We start from the raw sequence: 22,237 nt of genomic DNA, 5'->3' as shown, positions 1-22,237 counted from the left end.
CATTCTTTTGTCCCCATTATTTTGGAAACAGATGCTAAAAGGGGACCCCCCCCCCCCCGGAGGTGAATTGCAGGTGAACTTGTCACCCAGGGCCCAGAAGGCCCCCGCAGGCCCTGGGCAGGCCCCGGCCGCCATCTTCCCCGCCGGGAGTGGCCGGCCGGCTCACCTCCTTCGAAGAGCGGCAGAAGAGAGATGAACTGACCGTTTCCCCCCTTTCCCCGTCGCTGGCAGCTCCCCCCCCCCCCAGGCCTGGGCCTCGGTGGGGGCGCCGGTGGCCGGCCGAGTCGCCCGGCCAGTGGGACAGCGGCTGCAGGGAGGGAGATTTACAAGCTGCCCGGCGGCCGCTTCCTTCCCCCTCCTCAGGGTCTCCCCATCGCCTGCCCGGGGCATGGTTTTTCCGACGCGGCCGACGCTGGGCGGGCTCCCTCCGGAGCCGGCTGCCAGCCCTGATCCGCGCCGGGGGCCGAGGCGCCACGCAGGGCAGGCGGCCGCCGCAGGTGGCTTGTTTTGCCGGCCTCCGCTCCCTGCCATGGCTCTCGGCAGCGCCGGCGCCTTGCGGCTGTGCCCCTCGCTCGCCTCCCGCCCCGGCGCTGCGGTTCGTGGGGGCAGAGGGGGGAGGGAAGGAGGAAGAAGTGTAGTGGGTGTGTGTGGGGGGGGGCCGCCGTACAAAAGGCCGTGAAAAAGCAGTCATTTGGGGCCTGGGCACGCTGGCGGTTTCGCAGCTTCCGCTGCCTGATGCACCTTTCCAGACACGCATGGAGGCTTCTGAGAAACGGCCCCGGGCGCCTTCGAGAGCGCGCGTGCCCGCGCTGCAGCCCGCTCACGCGCCCGCGCCTCCCGTCCCGCTGCCACAAAGGAGGCTTCTTTCGCTGCGCGCCAGAGGAGGCGGCGGGAGGCAGGGGAGGGAGCTTCAAGGCCGCGAATTCCACGGCAAAATATCTCGCCTCCATCTCCCTTCCTCCCGCCGCCTGCCAGCTCCGTGCACGGGAGCCGCAGCGCCCGGCTCGCGCACCGGCAGGCAAGGCTGAACGACTCTCTTGTTCACCCTGACTCACCTTGAGAGAAATCTGTGTTGCTTTGTGGGTTTTTCTTTTTTTTCGTAGCATTAGTGTGCTTCGCCAGCATCGGAGCCACCTCAAGGCTGCTCTAACGCTGCAGGGTCGCTTGGCTAGTTAGGCGCGCGGGCAGGCGCTGTGCTGCGGCTGGAGTATGTTTGCCCCTGCGCGGACCCCTTCTTGCCCCCGTCTAACCCGAGGAGGCCTGTCTTCATGGCAAGAGATGACTTCCCCCGTGCTTTTGCAAACCCTGAGCAACACTTGGGCATTTCAAAGGGATAGTGCTGTCAAGCTCGTCACAAAACTGTGGGCTGGAGCCGCCAGTGCAGCAGGCGCTACCCAAGCAAACTACATTTGGTGCCCTCTGTGCAAGGTGAATCCTCAGCTCACAGACGCCAAACTCACTTTCTCTTGCGAGTAACTAGGGCAAGCACGACAGAGGCAGAGAGCCTAGCCCTAGTTCTGCTTCACAGTGTATTTGGCATTTGCAGGCTCTCTCTTATTTCTGGAAGGTAGCTAGTATTGCTTCTCCCTTGTCATGGATGGAGACATGAAGGTAGTGGGTAAGATCTTACTCTTTTCAGAGTGTCTGCCAAGCAGCTTACACCAGCCACCCCAGGGCTGTGATGTTGTTTTTTAGCCTATTCTGAGCATCCTGGTGCTGCGTTGTGGAGGTAGTGTTGCTGGCGACATAGGCGAGGGTCCAGCTGACTCTCCTGTTTCTGTGTGTGACACTGCAGGCCTAAATGTGTAGTATCAGTCAGGAACTATGTAGATGTTGTGTTCTTCTAAAGAGGGGAAATCCTGTGCATGGAGATTTCAGGACCTGGTGGCTGGAGTGCAGAATGCATGGAGAGAAAAGTCCGCTTTTGCAGAACGTTTCCCAAGGCATCCAAGGACTCTCGCAAACCCACAAAGCCAGCCCTAAAACCACAGCTGCAGCAAAAGAGGAAGAGTCCACAGCAGAACTCAGAGCATATTAAACCTTGCAAAATAGGTTTCTTTCTGTGGTGAGGGGGGTATGTGTATAAATACATACATATACACGTATAAAGAGAGAGCTGGGTTTGTTCAGCATTTGGACTAAAAGTGAAAGCAGCCTGCAGGAACGCTGTGCAGGGGCGGTGATTGCAGGCAGGACTAACAAGTGGAGGGGCTGGATCACACAGGGGAACAGCCTCCAGAGATGGCTTCGCAGAGGGAATGACCAGTCTTCCCAGGCCCTCTACAGACTAAGGCAGCACAAGTAAGGCAGTGCTGCTGGCTTGCAAGCCACAGAGGTAAATTCAGCAAGGATATAAACGGGAGAGTGAAACACTGAAAAGAGAGCACTGAGAAAGAGGGGGTAGATAAAAAGGTGTCCAACTCATGCAGGGTGTATGGGCCAAAAGGAATGTAATTTCTATGGGGCACTTAGGAAGAACACAGGAAAAGGAAGTAAAAAGTGCGTGTTGAAATATAGCTAGCTCTCTAACACGCTGGTACCTTCTCCGCCCTTCTCGGTTCCGACACAAGCAAGTGCAGCCATGTCGAGTGCAGAGTTGTGCAGGCTCCTCTGAAGGCGGTGTTCAAGGCTGGCCCCAGTGAGACCCCACCTGAGGTGGCTGCATTCCTGTGGATTGAGTCAGGAGCTCTCAGGGGTTAACTCTTTCAAGGATGCAGGGCCTTTGCCAAGCAGGCACAGGTCCCTCATGGACAGCCTTGCTGGAGCTGGAATGGCAATGGCCAAAGGGAACTACCAAGAAAAGGAAACTCAAAGAGCCCGAGCTTGGACACAGTGTCTGTAAGGGTTGTTCCTTCATTTGAGACAAGCCTCTGGCCCACAGTGCTGGTGCATACCTGCAAACGTGCCTATGGCATGGTTAGCAATCACAGCTACGTATTTTGGCTGCTGCATGTATCCAGCTTCGAGCATTTATTCTTGGGACGTAACCATGTCCAAGGCCTGCACTAACATAGACTAATGCATCGTCACAATCTTCTGCAAGGTAGATAAATCCTCCCTTTACAGAGCAGACAGAGGCACTGAGCACCTTGGCCAACAGGCATAGAGCCCATTCTGGATCTCAGGGTTTTGCAGCTCCTGAGCACAACAGAGTTGCCAACTGGATCACTTTAGAAAGCACAGAAGAATAAAATGCGCCAGAGATCCCTGCTACTAGCTCACTCTTCATGAGCACAAGGTGAACAGAAGAAGAGCTACTCCATGCTATGTCTGGACTGGAGGCAGACATGCTCTGCTGGGCAAGCCGCAGACCTTTTTCCCTGGTCATCCAGACTAGGGATGCGGCTGGAGGTCTCCAAGCACCTTTAGCCTGCGCACCCAATCCTTCTTCCCAGCTGCTGCAACCATCCAGATGGAAGGACCAAAGGATGGCTGAAACTGGGGGTTTCCATCTCCAGGATTATCTGTGTCTCACTTTCCATTGGAGCAAAATTCACTTCTGCATCCTTCGAAGTCAGTCTGCTGTGGGAGAGATGGAGGAAGAGAGAAAAGCAAATAATGCAGAGGGGGAGCATTTCTTTACATCTTTCCTGGATAGCAGCATCATTTCCATTCCCACTGCTTGCAGGACCAGCTGTGGTTTCTGGCAATGCTGGTCACAGCCATCACCCTCCAGGTTCCTTTCCCTTTCATTATCCCTCTGGAGAACAGAACTCTTGTTAAAAACCCTGGATGTACCACTGAGAGCCAGCTCTATTATTCACCGGCCAGTGAAGCAAGACAAGCATACTCTCCCACAACCTAGGGATGCCCCTCTGATCTATTACCAATGGGGCTATCTTTAACGGGATCAGAGCCTGCCCTTTTCCACATCCCAGTGGGACAACACCTGCCCACCAGAGAAAAAAGAGGAAACCTGTTGTGATGGGAAAAAGACAGTGAGTTCTCCCCAGAGAGGCAGTGAGGCTGTTTGATTAAGAGCATCTTTCTCCTAGCCAGCTGGTTTGCTAGCAGAACAACCAGCTAAGCTTTACCTTTATGCATGAGAAAAAAAATCTCTGTGAAGCAAATGCCACAAGTCCAATTTTACTCTCCCACATAAACCATGGGAAATCTGGGGAAATCAGTGCACAAAAAAATTGTAGAAGCAAGAGGAAAAATCTTTCTGCCTAAAAACAATATTTAAAATATAATTTTTAAAAGGTAAATTCACAGCAGTATTTGAAATGCTGATATGGATCTGCATGTGCCAAGAGATCTGACTAGAAGCTTCATCTCCAACTTGCCCTCCTCAAAATACCAAGCAACTGCCCCTGGAAGCCCATCTCTGTACGTTTCTCTCGAGGCCAGTGTTTGCAGATGTAGCGTCCTGGTCAGGTGTCTCCATTCCAGCTGTGCCTTCTGCATGGATGTCCTCTGGAGAGTGTCTGTCCTGCTGCATGCACATCTGCCCAAGGAACACCCTTCAGCCATAGCGTGCTCAGCCCCAGGGCAAGGAACCAGGACTGAACAAACCAACCCAGATCTTCTCCACAGCGGTGCCAAACTTTAAATCAGACCCCGCCGTCTTTTTCTCTTTCCATTTTTCAAATCAGAGACCATATGGCCTGGCCTCTGGTGTTTATCCCATGACCTGCCCAAAGCAAAACTGGCAAATGAGCATAGGTGCAGGCTCCAAGGGTGTCAGAAGAAAGTTATCTATGGCCCAGGGGCCACTTTGTGTGTGCGGTTCGTTAGCCCTGCGCAGAGCTGGAGCAGGACTCAGGCACGGCTGGGGTGTTTGCATGTGCGCAGCCTGGTTTCTTTGGTGTTTCTGTGATTCTGGCAGAAGCGTAAATCTGACGAGAGCTTCAATTCCTGTGAATCCGGCATGTAACAAGAAGTTCGCTTTCAGTTAGAGAGGATCTTAATATGACCTTCTGTAAAAAAGAGGCATTGTTTTGAGTTGTTAAACAGCTGTTAGGTTCCACCCCAGTAATGGTTGCATTTCAGTAGTAAATAATATAAACCTTAGATAAACAGCCGGTAAAATAATTTGGGATCTTTCCTGGGGGGAAAAGCAAGCAAGCCATTCTACAAAAATAAATTATTATTCTCTCTGCCTAGGAAATGAAGTGTTCTCCGCTTTATCACCGAGGGGGCTGTCGCACAAAACCTCTTCCCGCCTTTCTGCGCTGGAAACAGCCCGGTGCAGTCTGCAACGCGCTTTTTGCCTTCTTCACCTTCGTAGGAAGCAAGAGACAGCTTTAGTTTGGATTCAGGCATCTTTTTGCCCTTTTCCTCCTCCTCCTCTTGGGTCCGTCTCCATCCCTTCCTCATTCCAATCCTCTCGAAAACGCCCCCCCCCCCCAGCTGCCCGTGTATTGTTCTGCACAGACACAAACACCGTCCCCTTCCTCGGCGCGGCCACGGCTTGACCACAGGAGAAGCAAAAGTTTCACTAAACCACTCCCTCCTGCAAAACGCCGGGCGTCCCTTCGGTACACGCTGCGTCTGCCTCGGCGAGGGCAGGACTGCAAAGCGCCGGGCCTTGGGTCTTGGCCTCCATCGGATGAACGATTTCCCGTCGAAGGTTACTCACTTCCTGTTTTCCGTATTTAGACAATCTGGGCCTATGGGGAGGCTTTGATTTGCTGTAAACTTCAGCTGGTTTAAACGTTAAGTCACGGGAGACCGAGGCGGGGGGGAGGAGGGGAAAGGCCTGGAGACAAATTAGGGCTATTTAATACCGCGCCTGTGTTCGCTCGCTGTTTTCTAGTGACCGTTAGAGCACGTGAAAGGAAGGTCAGAGGCTGACAGCATGGGAGACGGAGGAAGGGCTGCTTCACAGCGGGATGGGGCTGAAATCAGTGCATGTGCGTGCGTGTGGGGCTGTGCATGTGTGTGTGTGCGTAGCAGTTGGGAGCAGCCGGGCGATACACTCCAATGACTAATTTCTCCAATGTGTCATTTTTGCCACAGCCAGCTGTACGGGGAGGCTAACGGCAGCGCACCAGCTCTGCAGCGAAGGCGGGGAGGAGCCTCGAAGCCGGAGAGGAGAGCGCTGTGCCCTTTCCCGGTGCCTATCAGTGCACGCCACACACCGGCGTCTGTTCCAGCTTGCCCAGAAGTCTGCTAGGCTGCAGCAAGTCAGCACTCGCGCGTGGCTGATAGGGCAGGTCATGCCTTTCTTATGCCTGTTTTGCAAAGGGGAAACTAAGGCACAGAGTGCCGTAACTTTGCTTGCGGTCAGAAAGTAAATGTGTGAGGTATGGGGGTGAGTCTTAACACTAGTGAGGCAGTGGTCTTTCTCCTGAGATGTGCTTTGTCAGGAAAAACATCTTGCCTCTGCTGGCGGGATTTATGTTGGGATAGAGAAAAATAGTGCACAGCCACAATAGATCAGAGTGCTCATGGATGCAAAGTTTACATGAATGGTTTTGGTCTGTTCTTTTCTGTTCATCTAGCTCTTGTCCAAAAGACTGACATTCAAAACCGGGGTGCTTTTACTTTCAATCTTTATGAAGGCCAACGAAAAAAAGATTAGAGGAAGGACTGAAATGCAGTGGGAGATGGTAAACAAATCTGAACTCTACAGCAAAATCCTGTAGGGATTTCCAGGGACACCCTGAAATCACTGCAGCAGAACAGCCTGCTGGAAAGGGGAGCAAAATGCCAACATGGGCAGGTGGGAGATGAATGAAAGGACCGGAGATAAAGAGCCACAACGAAAACAGCAATGTAATGCTCTTCTCCAGCTCTTGTATCCCAGGGAAAGGAATCTGCCCTGTCCTCTCTGCCTGATGCAGAGCAGCCAGGAGCAGAATCAGACTCCAGAGGAAAATAAAAGCACTGGGGAAGACTTTGAAGTGACTGGGAGAAACAAGAGTCCGTGTTTACCCCCTGGCATTGATGGGCCCAACTCCAAATGGGCTAAACATGCTCTTGACCCTCCTGAGCCAGAGTTAACTTTCCTCCAAGTAGCTCGCTGCAGCCCAGCATGCAGAACCACGCAGAGAAGCAGGGAGCAGAATACAGGCAGGTAGCTCTTTTCTCCCTGGCATTGCCGCATAGGCTGGGTTAACATTGTACTACCCTGATTCAGTTTTTATAGACCAAACAGTAGCAGTTCCCTCCCTCGGTGGTATGTAGAAGCCTTTCCCTGGAGGAGGGGTTAGTTCTCTATTGTGTTACTACCTGCCGACTGCTTTTTCCTGCTGTATCTCCTACCCTGCAGCTGTGTTTTGCGCAGCTGAGTTTTTGGTGCTCAGAAACACGACATAGTTCTTGCCGCGTATGCAACGTAGTTCTCACTGCGGTGTTTTCCAGAAGTTTCCACTGATGGGGCCCTAGACCTCCCCGCTGCACCTTGGCGCAGTCAGAGCACCAGGTGTAGGGCCAGCCCTGGATCTGCCAGGGACACAGCAGACTGAATCAGGATCAACTGCAAAGCCGACGGCAAGGGAATTGCACCCAAAGCTGTTCAAGCAAATGGTGTTTCTGAATCGGCACCAGCCGGCTGCCCTGATGCTGAGGTTTGATCTGTTGGATCCAGAGCAGCCTGGTTTGCACTCATATCACCATGCTTAAAGAACAGTCACTTAATCTCACTTAGAAATGTTTACTTGCGAGGACCAGATGGCCCAGGGAGTTGGGCTAAACAAAGCGTTTTACTTCTAGGTCATGCCTTCTAATCCCAGCCAGGTTGGTGATAGATGAACATATTCACCTGATAGCCACTTTTGGCTTCATTTTTGGTGGTGTTCAGGCTGGTTTCCAAGGAGAGATGTCACACCACAAAATCTCCCCCTGTGTCCTGCCACACTTGGTACTGATTTGACTGTCTCTGTGGAGAAGGCAAGGATCAAATGCTCCATGGCGCCAGACTGCTTGCTTTCGCAGCCTGCAGGTAAGGGGAAGTTGTCCCACGTCTGGCGGTGTCATGCCTGCTCTGCAGATGGGCAGGATTTCATTTTGCAAGGCTGCCAGCCCAAATCCTTTCCCCAACGTGAAATCCATTAAAAAAGTAGGGAAATGTTTAATTGCAATTGACACGTGGGCTCTCTCCACTGTGAACTTTACACACAATCACAGATAACGGCATCAAAATTAATGCCTGCTTCCCACTTGTCCTGCTATAAGCAATAAACGTTTGGCAAGTCAGTAAATAACAAAATTCTCATGTGGCCATCTACAGGTCACCAGGATACTTAAGAAGTTTGTGTTAATTATACCATGTTTGCCATCAAAGAGGGGATATTAACCCTTTTGAGCTGTTGCAGGAAAGCAGTGGAGTCATTTGGAGGTAAGTAAATGAAATGTTGTCACAAAAAGTGCAATCTTTGCAAACAAAAAAAAAAAAAAGCAGAAAAGATGTTTCAGGCAAAAACCTTGCTAGACATCATGGAAAATAGGCTACCTTTTCAGCTTTCCTTTTATTTATTTTGTATTTTGACATCAAACACTCCCTGTAACCTAATCTTCTTGGCTTTTGATGTGGCCGTGGAGACATGACAATTAAGCACGGCTTAAAACAATAATCCCGACAACGGGAACCAAAGGCAAGTAACGTCAGGGTCCCCCCCCCCCCTCGCAAAAAGCCTGTCCCCCAGTGTTTGGTGGTAGTGAAAGGACCGTAAATCCCAAATTGTTGCCTCGATATCTGCTCTGCAGATTCAACGCTTTGTGTTGAACTTTACACACTTGCTCCATTTCCATTCCCTGCTGTTTGTTTTTCTTCCGCTATGCAAAATGTCTGGAGACAAACACGATACACACGTTGCAGAGAGATGGGCTGATCTTTCACGGATTAGTGCCACCTGACAAATACAGGATTATTTGTGATCCGTGTCGCAGGAACCGCCGAAGACCCCGGCCGGAGCGGCGCTCTGCTCCGGGTGCTGGCGGGCTCTCGCAGCACCCATCGGCAAGCCGGCGGCTTACGGCCCCGTTTCCGCCAGTGGCTCAGACCGACCCGGCGAAACGCCTGCAGTGAAGCAATTCAGGGTAAGCCCTAATCAACGCCGAGAGCCCGTAAGGGTATTTAGTGTGCAACCAAAGCAAATAGCTTGATTATTCTAAATTATTTAAAAGCGATGCTCCTGCTTCTCCCGTTCTCATCTCCAGTGGCCATCTCGGGCATTCGGAGATGGAGAGAGGGTGGCAGAGTTTAGTTATAACCCCGTTTTAAACCTGTCTGAAGACGAGCATGTTTCTTTTTAAATGAAGCCTGCACCGCAAATGTAACTGGAACCTCTGCCATAAACTGCTTTTTTTTACGGGTGTTTGCACTAAGCCTCGCTAAACGAGTTGAGAGCGACGTTTAACTCGTCTGAAACGATGCGGGAAGGCCTCGTCCTGGCTGCGCGTGCTTTCTTCAGCCCGCCGCGAGCTGCTGCGGCTCGGTTTCCCTCGCGAGCCCGGCTCGCGGAAGGGGCCTGGCGCAAGAGCAGCAGGGCTGGAAAGGGCTGGAATTTGCCCACGCACTCTGCAAAAGGAACTCGTGTTAATTTTTTGCTTAACGAGTAAGGCGTTATCCCCAAGCTGGCTTCTGTAGAAGCGAGACGCAGCTCCTCGTGGGGTTGGAGGAGGAAACCCAAAGCTCATTAGCACTTTTCTTGAAAATCTTGCTTTAGCTGCAGCGGTGCTCACCCCCGCACGGGGCCGGCGGCGACTGCACAAGTCTTGGCTCCTCTTCGCAGAGCCCCTGCAAGCTCCTGGTGCGGGTCGGGCCCGGCCGCGTGGCGAAAGCAGCCGCAGTTTTGGCCGTGGGAGAGCCGCCCAGCAAACGCAGCCTTCCCCATCCGCGCATCCCCGGCCAGCGCGGAGCGGCCCCCGGTCCCCTGTCCCCCCCTTGTCCCTCCCTCCACGCCGCGCGTGATGCCAGACCGCGAGAAGCAGCTTGCAGGATTCACCGCGGTGCCCCGCTAGCCAGCCGGCTGCTTTTGCGCATCTGCCGTGCTTTGAAAACTTTATTTTTTAATTTGAAAATATTCCCCCAAACACTTAAAAAAAAAAAAAAAGACGGCGAATATTCCCCCAAACACTTTAAAAAAAGGACAGCGAAACCTGCAGTTCATCATCCGCAACGTGGCCGCTGCCTTAGATTTTTTAAACCGGTTTAGAAACTTTATCGCGCTTAACTGCGTGACCTCGCTGCCCCAGAACAACACTGGAGAATGTGCTTTTGTACCTGAGCATTTTATACTAAATCATTCACCCACTGCTTTTTTGTCCTACCCTAGTAGGTTTCTGAAATATCAATAGCCCGCTCCGCATAAAGTTTAAGCTAATAATTCTACCGGCAACAATGACGACGGTAATTTTTCCTTTCTCCCTGCTAAAAGTGGCCTTTATGACACGAAGCTGGGCACAGGTACTTTCACAAAAAAGGTATTTTATTATTCTTAGCAATATTCACCTTGAAGGAATATGAGGAAAGCATACACTTTTTACAGACAATATATAAACATGTTGTACATAATTAACAATAACTTAGTTCACTAATCCAAAAATAAGCAAAATAAAAAAATTAAAATAAAAACAGAAAATACTGCAGAATTTTTTTATGCTGATACAAGTACAAAATAATTTAAATCTCGACTGCCGTTGTCTATGCTGCAGTGACTGACAATATATTGCACTTTGTCAACTGTATCAGTAATCCCTGTCTTCCACCCACATCCCTTTCCCGCCCCTGCCCAAATCCTACAGAAGTTTGAGTCGGGTACAAATAACATACAACTGTACCATTGTAAAGGTAAAAAGGTAGAAAGGACCCAATTTTTTACCTCAGTAGATTAAAAATTCATATGATTTCTCCCAACCAATTTTGTTTCCCGTTTATTTCCACTTCTTTACAAAGTGCACCTATATGCCTACGCAGACCAGAAAAAGAAGGAAAGCAGGATTTTCCATGGCTGCTTGGTCCTTAGTTCATTATCAAACATTTGAATTATATATTTAGAAAAAAAATGAATGTACATCCATTGTTATTTGTTTCGTTGAGTTTTTTTTTTCTTTAAAGCAGGACTTTTGCAGTAAAGATACAATTGGCTTGATCCAAAAAAAAAAAAAAAAAAAAAAGTAACCCCAACAACAAAAAAGTTAAAAAGTTAAAAAAATAAAATAAAAAGCTCGTCACAGAGTTAAGCTTACGTGGTTTACATTATCAAACCCCTCTGCTCATCGGGGCATTTTCATCAGAAGTATAGCTAAATATGTACATTGTATGTTATACTGGAGCTTGTGTTCACGAGAGGCATCAGATCATAACAATCAATAGAATACACTTCACATTGGCAATAGCTTTGTTTTCGGTCGTTTACGTACAATATGGTTTAATAACGGGAGATTTAATTTTTTTTTTTTTTTTTTTTGCTGTTTTCATAGAAAATGCGCTACAGAAAGCGGCCGTTCCCCCAAGAACGGTGCTCTCGCTCGTCTCATCAGCTGTCGCTGTGTCTGGGATTTGACGGACGTGTGAAGCTCCAACTGATTGTCTCTCCCCTTCCCCTCTCCAGTGATCTCCGCCTCGTTCTGCCCTTCCTCCCTGCGCAGCCCACGGGGGCCGGGACGCCCGCGACAGCACGCGCGCCGGCCGGCCGCGTGGCGACGCGCCGGGCCGGGCCGTGGGGGCCACGCTGCCCTGCGTTTACCCGAGCAGCTCATCTGCATTTTGAAGCGACAGCTGCCAACACAACAGAACAAAATGCTTCGACCTGCCGAGTCGGCGAGTCGGCCGGTTTTATGCCCTGCGATGGTTTTGGCTGCGCTAGGAGGGAGCTGCGACGCAGCGGGGTGAATGCCCGTCTCTCACCCGTCGCCGGTGCAGGATTGCCTTCCCCAGAGTCTCTTCGCAACAGTTTGTCCGCTCGAGCTGTCTGTTTTGAGGAACAATAGGGTGGTGGGGAGGGGGACTGTTGTGGTTTTTTTAAATAAATCTTTCATGTTAGGGAAAAGAATGAAGAAATTGTGTCAAAGTAATCGCTATCTTGGGCACATTAAAATCCCGTATTACACCTACATTTTTGCTTTGTTTCTTTTCTTCTCTCTCTCCTTTTCCCCTTCCTAGCAGATATTTTGGTATGAAAAATAGATGAAGTTAATCCGGTCCCCCCCCTCCCCCTTGTTATGAAGGCAGGTTTTCTTGCAGGGTGGCGATTCCAAAAGACAGCACAAAAACATGCAATCAGAGGGGTTGAGGCGTTTTGTGGAAAACAAGAGCAAAATAAATATGACTTTGTGTCTGATTTCATTTTAAAAATTAAGTTTTTATAAAGATGTCCTTTTTTTTTTTTCCCTCCCCAAACAAAGTCCACGATAGAAATCCAGCACATGTGGCTTCCAGTGAGCCGATTCCATCCTCGGAGGCTGCTAATATCTCTTTACAATATTCACAGTAATAACAGAGAGAAAGGAAAGCCAGTTCCAGCCTCTTCCTTCAGCTCCTGCCACCTTTTGTTTTCTGCTGGGCCATTAATTATCGAACAGGTGAGTTCTTCTTTTTCCTTATACCTGAGGGGGCAAAGTGCATTACAGGCACCACTACGCGTTGCTGCAGAAGACCCATCGTTTGCAAGGTTTTAGTCCAGCATTAAGAGTTAAACCACATGGGCGCAAAGATCTCCTTTTGCCATCCCTACGTTCTCCTCTTTGCAGAACCTTTTCTTACTTGGTGTTGTCTTAGGCAAAGCCCCATGGTCTTAATCTCTGGGTGGGTCTCTTGGTCATCGGGTTTTATCCCATGGCTGTAACCATGCTGGATGGGTGTGGATGTCCGAATGAGATGCTGGAAGATGGGTGGATGGGGGTAGGTGTTGGTAGGATGTGTCCAGAGTGGCTGAAAGGTGGCAAATGCCCCATGGGCGCCATGTGACTAGCAAGGGCAGCAGCGCTGAAGGGAGACGATTTCTCCTGCATGCACTTGGACAGTTCCTCAAAACACTCGGAGCCTTTCTTGCTTTTCTTTGATTTGTTGGACATTTTCCTATTCCTGGTCTGAATTCCTTCCTTTTTCATGGTCAGAGGCCTGTTCACCTGCAAGAAATGAGAAAATCAGGCTCATGCAGACAAAATGACCTTATTGTGCAAAAATGAAAATATTTGGACAGCCCCCATGTGTTTTTCCTGGATGGAGACCTTTTTCTGGCCAAAAAAAATGGTGTTTCGCTCTGCAGAACTTGTTTATATTGATTTGTTTAATAAAACCACACACACAAAAAAAAACCTAGACATGAAAAACAAATTGAACTGAATTTGGCAGCTGATGACTCCCTTTCCCATAGGCTTACCCCCAGTCCTCATTCATTTACTAATAGAAGAGATCAAACTAGGAGGCACACATTGACCCAAATTCACTCCTAAGGCAAGAGCAATCTTGTACCAGTAACCTCTCTTACTTGCAGTTTAAATAACGTTCCAACATGTCAAGTGATTCCTGCTTAGGTTTAATTTCTTCAAAAAATAGAATAAAACAAAGCCTTAGGTATAATTGTTTCTTAAAAAAAAAAAATCAACACAAAGATGCCCTACTGGGATTAATTTTTGCACAGAGCGCATTTCAAATGGCCTCTCTGCTTCTGGAGGGAAACCACACACAAAACGTGCTTAGTTAAAACCAAGTGTGGTAACTCTATTTTGCCTGATTTGCCCAAGCGTTAGAAGCCAAGCTAATACATTGTAATGTCACTGAACTTAGCATCACTATGCCTACAAAGAATGGCTGTCACTTCCCAGGGGAACCTTAGAGACGGGGGAAGGAATAAAACAACAACCCAAACCCTGAAACCAATAAAAGCCTAGTGTACACCACGCAGTTAAGACATCAATCGCAGCTAGGCAAGCAGCGACACACGAGACGAGCAAATACTCACATTGTGCAATTTATAGTAGAGTCCGCAGGCATTACAAACTGGGTCCCCGTTTGCATTACGTCGCCATAAGGTCGTGGTGGTTGTCTGACAGTTGGCACAACAAGTCCCTGCTCTCCTAGCCGCTGACTAACCAAAAGAAAAAGAAAATTAATAACGTACCGGCAGGAGGAGGGAGATCAGAGGAAAGGTCAGGTTAGGCTCAGCATTGAGGTTGGCTAGAACTAATCCCAAGATTTTACAGAGCATCGAGGCTGAAGGAAAGCGCCTACCGGTTTTACATTTTGTTGCCGTTGGGTTTTTGTTTAAATGCAAGTATTCTCCCATGCTGACTGCAGCTCCGAGCCCCCTGGCACCATGTGTGCCGGGCACGTAGGGAGGGAAACAATGCAGCTCTTTTTAACTCTCCAAACACAAAAATTTGGGAGGGAAAAGGACATCTGATTTGTGCAAGTCTTCCCTGTGCAGGATTCTATAAAGCATCATGAGAGTACATTTGCCTTTTTTTTGTTGTTTTTAATACCTATTTAGTTTATGCTGATGTTGGGATTGAGTTTAAAAAGAGGGAATGATCTTAAAGAATGTGATTTTTTACCCCTACTCTGGCCCTTTAAAGATGGCCACAAAAGAAAACCAACTGCATTGCTTAACTGGGTGCAGTATTTATCGGAGCCATCACTGAAAATTCAGTTTCCATTTACAAGTGAAAGGGAGAAAACAAAACCGGCTCCAACTTTCTTTAAATATTTAGCAAACCAAATTTCATGCCTCGGAGCAATGATTCCGCTGACCCGTCTGCCGCCTCTGTCCCTGCTCAGTTCCTACTTGGTTCCTTGCCTGACAAGCCCTCAACCAACCATCTCAAAAAAAAAAAAAAGAAAAAAATCGGACCTTTCTAATTCGCATTGTTCTGCTGAATTGGAGGTGGGGAGGGGAGGAATAAATACCCCCAGCATTCAGCCCCCCCCCAAACAAGGCCAGGCAAGGCAGAGCAGCCTGCGAGGTCCGCCTGGGCCTTTGTCTAGCGGAGCCCGCAGTGACGCACGCCTCGCGCGGGGCGATGCTTCCAGGTGCGCCAATCGCACCCCGTTATTTCGGGAAGCTTCAGCCACGGCTCTGCAAGTGGTCCGAATACAGTCCGTTCTGCGCAATGGGATGAGCGCTGAGGACTAAATATTTTCCTTTCTTAAATTAGCACAATTTACTTTCTAATGCATTATCAACGGCATTAATTTCCCCAAGGGCCTTGCTCCCCGGGTATTTCTGCAATCAGCCCCGAGAGCTGACGCGGGGGGCGCCTCGGGGAGCCAGCCCCCAGCAGAGCCTTCCCGGCCAAGCACACCGGGCGCTTCCCTGCCTGCCGGCTCCACTGGGGAGCCGGCAAGGCCCGAAGCGCGCGCTGACCCCGCTCAGGAGACACCAGCGCCGGGCTCTGTTCTCGCTTGCTCCTGCTTTACGCCACCGCCCTGCTGCTGTCCCAAAGCTGGCGGGCAGCTCAGCAGCTTAAGGCGAGAATCAGGCCCTGGGAGACCCATCTATTTCGGCGCCCTCCGCGCGGGAGAGCAGGCCAAAGGCACCGGGGGGGGGGGGGTACCCCCTGCTGCAAGCCCGCTCCTCACGCAGCCCAAACGCAGCCGGGGCCAGACCCCCCACCACCAACGGGATCAAACTGATCCCCCCCCTTTTGCTTTTCAAATGAAAAAACCCCCAAAGGGGGGCGCCGCCCCCCCCCCCCCCCCCCAAACAAGCAAGCTACAGTGGAAAAAAGGGGCAATAAACAAAGCCATAAATCAATTTAAAAAAAAACCCAAAACGTTTAAAAACAGCAGCTAAACTAAAAGCAAACCTCCCTAGCTCCCCCAAATCCCTCGCAGCCAGCTAAGTATAACAGTCACCCAACACACTGGAAGGTGGAGACCTCTGTTTGCATATTTGAGATGGCTTACTGATATTCAGCTATGCTGCTTAACTCCATGGCCTGTCCCATTCAGACGGGAAAGCACTTGAGCCTGAGAGACGATAATGTTACACTGTTGTCTTAACATTTTTCTATATGTCAGTCACTTTAGGAGGCAAGTCATTAAGAAGCTTGCATAGTTGAAATTCTGACTCACAACAGAAATCTTCTGTATCCCATCCCGGCGTTAGAGCGGCAGCGCCAAATTTCTGCTCTCTGCTGTGCTCCCAGCCTCACTTAAAACATGCCCACGAATGGCCAAGAGATTTAGGCACCATAAATCACAAAGCTCCAAAAAATATATTTATTATTCTTAGCATTTTACGCATTATTTGTGGAGTAGAGCGTATTAGAAATTTCAAAACAGCAAGCATGACTGGCAAGGCTTGCCTATAGAAAGTCTCTAAAGCTTTTAGAGTCAGGAAACAGATACACAAAGTTTCCTTATCTTTAACGTACAGATATCCGGATAGGAAACTACTACCAGGAGCTTAGAAAGGACATTTTTTTTAAATCACTCAAATGAAAATACAAAGTATAGGTGACTCCATGGAAAAATAATAGGATTTTTTTTTTTAAACAGTAGGGGATTGTCTGGGGAGGGAACCAATATTAATATTGCCAGAGAATATAAGAGTGAAAATTACTTCATGGCTTTTATACAAATAATTATTAAGTAGGGAGCAGTAGCTTTGACTCATCTGATTTGTTTTGCTTTTTAGAGCTGGAACCTTTTTTTTTTTAGCACCCGGTGGAGGACAGTCTCACTCCTAACCCTTTCACTACCAGCACGCTCCCCAAACGTCCCGGGAGGCCAAATGAACGAGGAATTCAATTAAAAGCTGTCATCTGAGGATAAACGGGGAGACGGCGACGCGACACGGCGCGAGGATTCTCGCCGGCCCGCAGGCTGGGCGCTGGGGGGGTACGCGGGACAGCGGCCCCCAGTGCGGCAGGGACCTCCGCGCCACGGACGGGCGTACGGACGGACAGACTCCCCCCGGGCAGCGCCGCGCCGGGGCTGAGAAGATGCGACACATTATACTCCTGCCTGTGTGTGGTCCCCTTCGCCTCATTCATCCCCAAACCCAGCAGAGACGGAGACACCTACCAGCCTTCGTTTAGGTTTAATGAGAGGTCGGTTTTGACCATTCATTTTGTGGTAGAGCCCGCAGGCGTTACACAGGTAATGCCCGGTGCCGTCTCTTCTCCAGAGAGGGGTTGCAGTTGCTCCACAGTTCACACACTCTCTGCCTTCTAAATGGAAACACGAAGAAACCGGATTTCTTTCTTTAAAAACAAATTCACAAAAGCTTTTTGCATTGTCCTTTAGGCATTTTCCAGAAGTCAAAACAGTGCATTAATTCAAGCGCAATCAGACAGCAGTGACATCTACAGCACATGCAGCGAGGACCTCAGCGTTTCACGAACGCCCCGGCTCCAGCGAGCATTTTATGCCATGGTGGGCAAAAGGCAGCTCTCCCCACGAGGTGAGAAAGAGTGACACTCTTATCGTGTCGGATGAACGGTATCGTTTCAGGACCGAGCGCTCCCTTAGCCCGCGCCGGGCACCGCTCCCCTGCGGGGCTCTCGCACGCCGATGGCGAGATAGCGCGTTCTCCCGCCGCAACTACACACGTACACGTGCAGACGGACACACACGCACACACCTGCAAACGCACCCAGTGTGGAAAAAAAAGATTCAGAGAAAAAGGTTTTCTAGAAGTAAAGCTAAGCAAAAAGACCTCCCTCCCGTTCTCTGCTTTCCTTTTTTTTTTTTTTTTTTTTTTTTTTTTTTTTTTGCTAACGCTACCGGATAAGAAAGTAAAGCCGAGCAGACTGGGAGTCGAGACAGAATGCCAAAGGCTCAGTTATGATTTTTGTTCTAAAGGCATAAAACTGCTGTGAACGCTGATTTATAAGAAAGTTCAGTTGCAGCAAGCACACTGGAAATTACTGTAAAAAAAAAACAGGCTTTGAGCTCTCTTCTCTTCCTCTGATTTTTCCACAACACAGTTTGGATTTGGTAGGCAGCAGTTTACCTTATTGCTGTTTCATTATCAGCTTTAGTAACAGACATGGGAAAGGCAGCGTTGTGGAATGGCGCTATTAAAACCCAGCATGTAACTCCTAGATATCTATTTCTGCCTCAGAAAGCTTTCTGCTAAAAGTTCATTTGCCTCTGATGGTTCGAGGGCAGGTCTGCTTAATATAGAAATCTCTCTTAATATAGTTTATGCAAATCCTCCAGTATTTAACTGCAGAGGAAATTCTCGGTTTTGCTAATAACTGAAGCAGGCCACGTCGAGTTCAGTGGGGCTTGCGTCTCCTTTAATCTAGGGAGTGGGTGGCTTTTAAACAACACAGTCTGCAGTGAAAAATGAGGGGAGCTCTGCGGCGCTGCATTTGTAGCTTTTGTCCCTGCTAGGGCAGGAAGCTGCAGGAGTCATCGTGTCGTGAGTCTTAGTTTTCCTACAAAAACACTGAGTGGTCACGAACTTTCCCCAGTTCCTTGCACAGGGGGCTCCCTTACAGAAAAAAAAAACCCATAAAGCAAAACAAAACAAAAAAGCCCCTTACTTCCTTGCTCTAATAAAATCATTGGCAACTACAGGACAGAAATAAGCCATTCGAGATCCATTTTATCTTCAGAGACCTAGGTCCTGAATCTGTTTCCAAAATCAGGAGGATAGGGCTGCTAATTGCCTTTATGTATTCGCTGCACTATTTAAAAAAAAAAGTATACATAATAGCAACTGCATTTAAATAATAGGAAGAGGGAGAGCGTGTTTCTCCGCTCAGAGGAGCCATTTGAAACAGAGCTGATAAGGTTGTAAAACATCTGATATTTCTGTTGCAAAACTCATAAAAGAGATCGCATTTCTAAATTACTGTCTGCTTTAAAAATAGGTGTGTGGTGTATCCATAAGCATATATGTGCACTGATATATAAAAAATATATACACACAAGTATATATAGCCATTTTATTTTTAAAAGGCGAGCTAAACTCAGTCCCTATGTGCAGTATTCAATTTCCTTCCACTGCTGAGGATGTTAAACCAGGAAGGCCAGTAGAATTACACAAATTGTCTTAATTCATCTGTCTAGTTGTGCAGCTGGTGTGATTTCAAAGTGAGATCAAAACTTCAGCCATCACGTAATTTGCTGATTTAGGACTGCACTTTTAGGCAGAAACACAAGGAAGGGTTGCGAATAGGGGGGGAATCTGCAGTCAGTTGTTAGCAAGCAGAGATGTGTTTGGTTCAGGGAAAAAAAAGGAGTATTTTCTCGTTAGTGTTGGAATAAGTTAGCAATGACTGGGCACCTTAGTCTTTTGCATCGGTATGTAAACTATATTTGAACTTTTGCTCCTGTAAAACGCGAAGGAAATAAGGCCCTCTGCGATTTGAAGTGGACCGGCCGGGCAAGTTTCGCTTTCATCCCGGGCTGGGGCCTTCTTTCTTATTAATGAAGAGACGCTAAAATTTTTGAGGGAGAAAAAACTACGGCTAGAAACTGCCCACGTGGGGTCTGAGGGAGTTTTACCGACCGGGGAGGGCAAGATTGGGCCTGAGCACCTCGGGCGGCTGCAGCCGGCCAGCGACTGCTTTTTCTCCGAGAGAAACGTTTTCCTCGTATAAACCCCTCTTTGTAGAGCTCGGACCTGCCAGCTCACTGCGCTGGTTCCCGTGTCCCTCGGCCCCCTCTCAGCAGCCTGGGGTCAGCGCCCTGGGGCTCAGCAGCCACTGTGGATGCTTTGGCACCCCCAGAAGCTCGGTGTGAGCCCCATTTCCTAGCTTAAAACCCCAGACAAGTGGGACCGAGCGGTCACCTGCCCTTCTGCCCCACCAGCCCCGCAGCTGCCTTCAGCCTCACCCCCCAAGAGCAAGCAGAGCCAGGCGCACCGCACGCACACACCGAAGGGCCCCGACCTCGGCCCGTCCGCCCCAGGGCCGCACCCGCTACGCGATGGGGCAGGCCAGGGCGCGCAGCACTTACCCGAGCAGGATCTGGCCTTGCTTCGCGGCTTGGGGGTGAAGCTGGACGCGGGGCCCCCCAGGAAGCTGCCGGGGTGGAAGAGGCTGCTGCTGTAGTCGTGGGCAGCCGGCACGTAGGAGGGGTAGGTGGGGATGGGGTGGTGGGTGGAGGGCTGGGCCCCCATGCTGGTGAGGCTGCTGCGGAGCGGGCTGGCGCTCTCCATCTTCATCCCTTCCGACAGCGACACTTGGTACTTGATGCTGTCTTTGTCCTCCTGCCGGGCCCCGGCGGAGGACGACGGGGAGGCAGCGCTGGTGGAGTTGGGGTCCGGGGACACTTCCTTGGGAGGGGTGGGGGGGAAGCCGAAGAGGTGGGAGCCCGAGTGCGAGGCCGGGGTGAGCGAAGACACAGAGGCGGTGCTGGACGTGCTGCTGCCCGGGTACACCGAGATGGCCCCGGGCGCTCCGGCCGCAGAGGGGTGCAGGGGGGTCTTGGTGAAGGGGTTGACGGTCCAGGGGTTGTGGTGGTGGGCGGACAGTGCCGCCTTGCTGCTGTCCAGCCAAGGGATCCCGGGGCTGTGGATAAGATGAGGCCGGCACATTTGACTCCCGGTGAGGCGGGCTGTAGGAACAGAAGAGCATTTGGGATGAGCGCGGGGCAGCTCGGCCCGGAGCGGCCCCGGGAAGCCGCCCAGCTCCCAGCCCGGGCAGCTCCCCGCTCTGCGGGCAGGCGGAGGGGCGCCGGGCATGGGCACAGATTGCACAAGCCGGAGAAGAGCGGCCAGACTGGCGCAACAGCCCCTTCTCCCTGCCCCCTCCGAGGGCGAGACCAGCCGAGCCGGGGAGGCTCCGAGAGCAAAAGAGATGGGCGACTCGGGGGTGGGGGGAGCCCCCCCGGAGCAGCTGCTACGGGCACCCCCTTTCCTCCCACCCCGCTCCTCGAAAGAAGCGGCAAAGCCCTTTCTGCTCTGTCTCCCCAGCTGCTGCAGCACTTTCTCTTCTGCTCCTAAAAACACCCCCAAACAAAATCCATCGCCGATTTGAATCGGTTTGTATTTTGCATCCGGGAAGTAGCCGTGTCTGAGAAGTTTTAGCCTGTGCACGCACTATTTCCCCTTCCTCTCTCATCCCCCCCCCTCCCTCCCCTCCAGCGGCGCTCGGTTATCTTTAGGGTTAAAATCCACCCGTGCCTCCCTTTCTATCCTGTTTTCTTCGATCTCCTTCCCCCCCGCCCCGACACCCCGAAGCGGCCCCCGAGCGGGGCTCCTCGCCTCCACATAGGACATCCGCCGGGCCGCACGGAAGAGCCCGGGCAGAGCAGGCGGGGAGCGGGCTGGGGACGGGAAAGGGGCGCAGAGCAGGGCCGAGGGGGCGGCTTTACCGTGTGCCTGGCTGTAGGAGACCCTGGCCCGGGCGTGGGCAGAGTTGGCGTAGTAGGGGTTGCCCTGGGAGTCCAGGTGGTTGAAGAAGACGTCGACTTCGTCGGGAGGTAGGAGCTGCGCCGGTTCCATGTAGTTGTGCGGCAGGCCGGGGTGGTGGCTCTCGGGGTGCTGCCCGTTGAGCACGGCGTGGTGGGCCATCCAGCGCGGCTGGTCCGTGGCCACCTCCATCGCGGCCTCGGGGCTCCCCGGCCACCCGCCCCCGCGGCGGGAGCGAGCGGCGCTCGGCGGGGGTCCGGCTCGGGGGGCTGCGTGGGGAGGTGGCGGTGGGGGTTATGATGTGGGGTGTGGTTTAGGGGGAAAAAAAAACAACAAAAAAAAAGTCGGGTGACTCGAATTTGCCCTCGGGTGGGTAGGGGGGGAACGGCCCCCGAAGTAAACGTGTCCCCTCTGTCAACAGGCAAGTCGTGGAGGCAGGTCCTGGGAAGCGCCGGGGACAGGCAGCACCTGTAGGGAGACAAGGACGGGTTAGCAGCTCGGCAGGCCCGGGGAGATGCACTGCCCACCAGGTTGGCTCCTAACTGCCTTGTTTTCCCAGCGGTAAATGAATGGGGAGGGGGAAGCGGAGCCCCTCCCCCCTTCCAAAAATATCCTCTCCCCCAAAGTCCTCGCCTTGCGCCCTCCCTTCTCATTGCCCCACAAAATAAACAGAGATCCCATTTCAAACTCTTTACCCAAAAAAAAAAAAAAAAAGCAAAAAGCTTCCTTTTTTCCCCCCTTCTCTCGCTACAAACGTCAACAGGAGTTTTTCCAGCTGGCTTTAAAAGGGGGGGGGGGGAGAACGGCAGATCTAATATAACGTAGCTATAGCAAAAACTCCGGCAGACACAAAAGGAAAAGGAGGGGAGAAAGAGAGGGGGGAGAAAAAGAGAAAAGGGGGGGGGGAAGAGGGTGTTTCAGCGCAAGCAGCGAGTGCGCCCTGGTAGCAGCGTGGCGCCCCCCCCCCCGCGCCCCACACTTACCCGGCGCGGGAGGCAGGGTGCCTCTGCGGGGCGGGCGGTGATGGAGCCGGC

General features: G+C 51.1%; 1 protein-coding gene and 2 long non-coding RNA genes across 4 annotated transcripts in view; 2 read left to right on the top strand and 1 right to left on the bottom strand.

Moving 5' to 3' along the window:
• Nucleotides 1-7,737: 7,737 nt before the first annotated feature.
• Nucleotides 7,738-8,979, top strand: LOC112970770. The gene is made up of 3 exons (XR_003255161.1): nucleotides 7,738-7,888; nucleotides 8,177-8,284; nucleotides 8,836-8,979. It is a non-coding gene; the product is annotated as an uncharacterized LOC112970770 (long non-coding RNA).
• A 1,379-nt stretch (nucleotides 8,980-10,358) lies between these two features.
• Nucleotides 10,359-22,237, bottom strand: GATA2 (GATA binding protein 2). 2 transcript variants are annotated; one of them, XM_026075515.1, is made up of 6 exons: nucleotides 22,187-22,237; nucleotides 21,167-21,671; nucleotides 19,808-20,407; nucleotides 16,919-17,097; nucleotides 13,854-13,979; nucleotides 10,359-13,017 (listed from the first exon to the last, which is right to left on the bottom strand). In XM_026075515.1, the coding sequence occupies exons 2-6, from the start codon at nucleotides 21,393-21,395 to the stop codon at nucleotides 12,718-12,720; spliced, it is 1,434 nt and encodes a 477-aa protein (XP_025931300.1). In that variant the 5' UTR covers nucleotides 21,396-21,671; nucleotides 22,187-22,237; the 3' UTR covers nucleotides 10,359-12,717. The 2 variants fall into 2 exon arrangements, with proteins under 2 accessions (XP_025931300.1, XP_025931301.1); XM_026075516.1 differs by lacking the exon at nucleotides 22,187-22,237 and having other exon boundaries at nucleotides 16,919-17,064; nucleotides 21,167-21,629.
• Nucleotides 21,182-22,237, top strand: part of LOC112970769 — a 10,151-nt gene continuing 9,095 nt past the window's right edge. Inside the window, exons 1-2 of the long non-coding RNA XR_003255160.1 lie at nucleotides 21,182-21,274; nucleotides 21,625-21,733. This is a non-coding gene — a long non-coding RNA (uncharacterized LOC112970769). The remainder of the gene's footprint in view (nucleotides 21,275-21,624; nucleotides 21,734-22,237) is intronic.

This window comes from Apteryx rowi, unplaced genomic scaffold (genome assembly GCF_003343035.1).
Source record: "Apteryx rowi isolate R43461 unplaced genomic scaffold, aptRow1 scaffold_405, whole genome shotgun sequence".
Taxonomy (NCBI): Eukaryota; Metazoa; Chordata; class Aves; order Apterygiformes; family Apterygidae; genus Apteryx; species Apteryx rowi.
Note: the sequence above shows the minus strand (reverse complement) of the source record. Positions and strands in the feature narration are given on the sequence as shown.

Excerpts from the sequence above, each read along its gene's own strand:
- GATA2 (XM_026075515.1), bottom strand. The coding sequence starts at position 21,395 with ATGGAGGTGGCCACGGACCAGCCGCGCTGGATGGCCCACCACGCCGTG. Across the intron at positions 20,408-21,166 it reads CTCCTACAGCCAGGCACACG|CCCGCCTCACCGGGAGTCAA; the intron begins GTAAAGCCGCCC and ends CTGTTCCTACAG. Across the intron at positions 17,098-19,807 it reads CAAGGCCAGATCCTGCTCGG|AAAGAAATCCGGTTTCTTCG; the intron begins GTAAGTGCTGCG and ends TTGTTTTTAAAG.